Genomic DNA, 3,277 nt, shown 5'->3' on the forward strand with positions numbered 1-3,277 from the left:
CTTGTGAAGGGTGTCGATGATTGTCTTCTGGACAACTGTCAGATCAGCAGTCTTCCCCATGATTGTGTAGCCTAGTGAACCAAACTGAGTGACCATTTTGAAGGCTCAGGACACCTTTGCAGGTGTTTTGAGTTGACTAGCTGAGTGGCATGTCACCATATTCTAATTTATTGAGATAGTGATTTGGTGGGTTTTTGTTAAATGTGGACCAAAATCATCACAATTAAAAGACCCAACAGCTTAAACTACTTCAGTCTGTGTGTACTGAATTTATATAATACATGAGTTTCACTATTTGAGTTGAATTGCTGAAATAAATGGACTTTTCCACGATATTCTAATTTATTGAGATGCACCTGTACACTTTACCTTATATAAAGCCTCCATGGATTTAAAAATTCATAATACAGAGTGACAGGGGACATTGTTTAAGGTTCAAAGTGTCCTGTCAACAGTTTTACAAATGTCTTTTATCATTGTGGTCTATAGAGAAAATGTTTTAATAATAATAGCTCTAATAATACATTCATATAATAAACATTCTCCAGAGGACCAGATTACACGTATATTGTAAACAGGTATGTTTTTGTCATAAAGTTTAAAGGTGTTGTGGTGTGTTTTTAATCGCACCAATTAGCCCGTATTGGGCTACGTGCTCGTAGATGTTTTGCAGGTCACATCCTGGTTGGAAGTCTCCACCATTAGGGTAAAAGTCATAATGTGCCACAGCTTGCTTGATGCCCACACTGAAGCCCATACGTTCATGGGTGAAGGTGTGGATGACATCCACAAATTCAGCATCATCAGGAGACAGTCTATCTGTGGGAGACATGCCTTCAAACAATGGCCCAGCCGGATCAAGACCTGGACAGACACAATGTGCAATCAAAGGTCAATTTGTTTTAGAATGCAGAATGACTATTCATCCAAAATTATTTTTTGTTGGGCCAGTGATTTTACAGCATGTTCCTGATGAATGATAGCACAACTGTTACATTCACACTGTGGAAAAACCCACCAGTTATTCTTCCAATCTTCTCTGAACCTCCCAGATAGCTTCCAGCAAATCCAGAGGTGTGAGCACCAAGGCTAAAGCCAATCAAATGAGCTTTTCTCACTGGATACTGGTACTGTGCCTATTGGGGATTTTTGACACTTTTTTGGCAACTTTAATATGAAACAAGCATAGTGCTTTTTACTATTTCTTCAATATGAAACTTGACAAATGTAACACACTTGACTTTATTTCATAGGCTACATGAAAAAGTGGAAAATCAGTAGAAAAATGTCTTCTGACCTGAAGTGACTGCAGCAGGTGAGCGATGTCTTTTCCAACAGTGCGTGCACTCTGTACGGCTATGGGGTAGTGTTGGTGAGCCAGGGACAGCCAATCAGTGACCACCACGTTGACGTCTATCAGATTTGCCTTCAGGGCTCTGGCTAATCTGAACACCCAGCTCGACATCATTCCATTCACCTTTGGAAAAACAAGATTATTAGAAATGTGTTGCTGTAGCTTGCTGCTACACCTCTGTTTAACCAGTGGTCCATGCCCCCCCCCACCAGTTGGTCTGCAAAGGAACTGCAGGTGGTCCCTGACCATGCATTCAATGGGTCATGTCGCTTATCTCCACACATTTTCCTCACATCTTACAAGGATGGGACTAAGACACAAGGAAAACACGTAAGTGAGGGAAACAACAATGTTTATAAGAGACTATGAGATGTACCCATTAATGTAGTTTCACTGTAGGAACCGTCTTTTTTAAAAACATATTTCCATGTATTATTTATTGTGTGTCAATAATTCATACAAATATATACACTTTAGAAAAGCCAAGGTGACATTCAAGATTAAAATGATGCCCATTCAGTCTATCACCCCTGTAAAAGAGGTCCTCGGGTTACCTCTTAGTCAGAATGGCAGTCCCTGGATCACAATTAGCTGAAAACCCCCTGCTCTAAAGTTTATTCAGTTTGAAACGGCAAGAGTATACATACACCAAACAGACCCAGCAAGTAAAAATCTGAAATTAAAAAGTCAAAATGCTGAATAAATGTCTGCATGTATACTTCCTTTTTTTTAAATTTCAGAATATTTCAGGCCTTTGAACATTTCCTCTTCAGTAGTCATGATTTGTATGCAGTGGTTCAAATCAGTGAAGTGTAAGGAAAGCGGGAGTTAACCTTACCGACCACCCATGAGTGATGATGATGAGGGGATTACTGCTGTTGAAGCCACAGGAGGTGAGAGTGTGCAGCTGCAGAGGGTCCACTGTGCAGGTGTCCTCACCTTCCAAAAATAGCCTGAAGATTGAACTGCTGACATATGGCTGTTTCACCTTTAGGACTCTTCTCTGCTCTGTGTCCACTACTACTTGAAAGACAAACGGCAGGAGAGTTATCCGTTTGTTCTTCATGATTACTCTGGAAATCAGAACATGCTGAGATACTGAGTGTGTTTACATTGAGGTGAATAGTTAAAAATAACATGAAATTTCATTTTACACTACCAGTCAGAGGTTTGGACACATTCAACGAGACAATGTGAAAACTTTTGATTGGTGGTGTATATTTCCTCTTGTGAGCAGCGGAAACATTTCAGCTCATTTGCTGATACAATTATCTGAAAGTAATTAGGAAGAAATTAGAACAGTCATTTCCTGTTGAGGCCCATTTGAACTGTAGGCCAACTAGCACCCTTTTCGAAGCAGTTTGCCTTGTTTCCGGGTCATAAAGATTTCTCTGGAAGATGCACACAGATAACACTTCACAAAAAGTCATTTTTTAAAATCATCTATAAATAAAAGGCAGTTTTATCACACTTGGGATCATTCAAACATGACCTGTCACTCACCTGTTCTGTTTCCTTTGAGTTTCTTCCCCTCACTGAGGTGACAGGTTAACAGCAAACAGCACAGGATTTTGGCCACAGACATGGCGTCACACAGACACTTTAGTAATTCCTTTAAACTGACACTTCTCCCACAGGTAAGTAGTACAATTTTAAGTAGGCAAAATGCAGGTAATGCAGAGTGAAGGCGATATCCGTGTGTCTGCAGGTATAGAAGCTCTTTTAAAGAAGCTTCATCGCTGCCCTTCAGCTTAAACTCAGAGCGGCAAACATTATACTGTACAGAAAAAGAGGGGAAACTAGGAGAAATGGTTTATAGATCAGGAGAATTTGGTCCTTTTCTGATTGGCTGGGGGCTGGGCTGTGTAGATCAAACACATTATGTAATGAGTATGACTGGGGAGGGGGATGTGGTAGGATGTG

At 40.3% G+C, this 3,277-nt stretch overlaps 1 protein-coding gene across 1 annotated transcript in view; it reads right to left on the reverse strand.

Moving 5' to 3' along the window:
• The window catches only part of lipca (lipase, hepatic a), a 7,277-nt gene extending 4,338 nt beyond the window's left edge, over positions 1-2,939 (reverse strand). The window contains exons 1-5 of the mRNA XM_020605729.1: positions 2,858-2,939; positions 2,193-2,377; positions 1,298-1,477; positions 1,019-1,136; positions 631-864 (exon numbers count right to left, since the gene is read on the reverse strand). Of these exons, the coding sequence (XP_020461385.1) occupies positions 631-864; positions 1,019-1,136; positions 1,298-1,477; positions 2,193-2,377; positions 2,858-2,939 (799 nt within the window). The remainder of the gene's footprint in view (positions 1-630; positions 865-1,018; positions 1,137-1,297; positions 1,478-2,192; positions 2,378-2,857) is intronic.
• Positions 2,940-3,277: the final 338 nt, after the last annotated feature.

Source organism: Monopterus albus, unplaced genomic scaffold, assembly GCF_001952655.1.
Source record: "Monopterus albus unplaced genomic scaffold, M_albus_1.0 scaffold4.1, whole genome shotgun sequence".
NCBI classification, from domain to species: domain Eukaryota; kingdom Metazoa; phylum Chordata; class Actinopteri; order Synbranchiformes; family Synbranchidae; genus Monopterus; species Monopterus albus.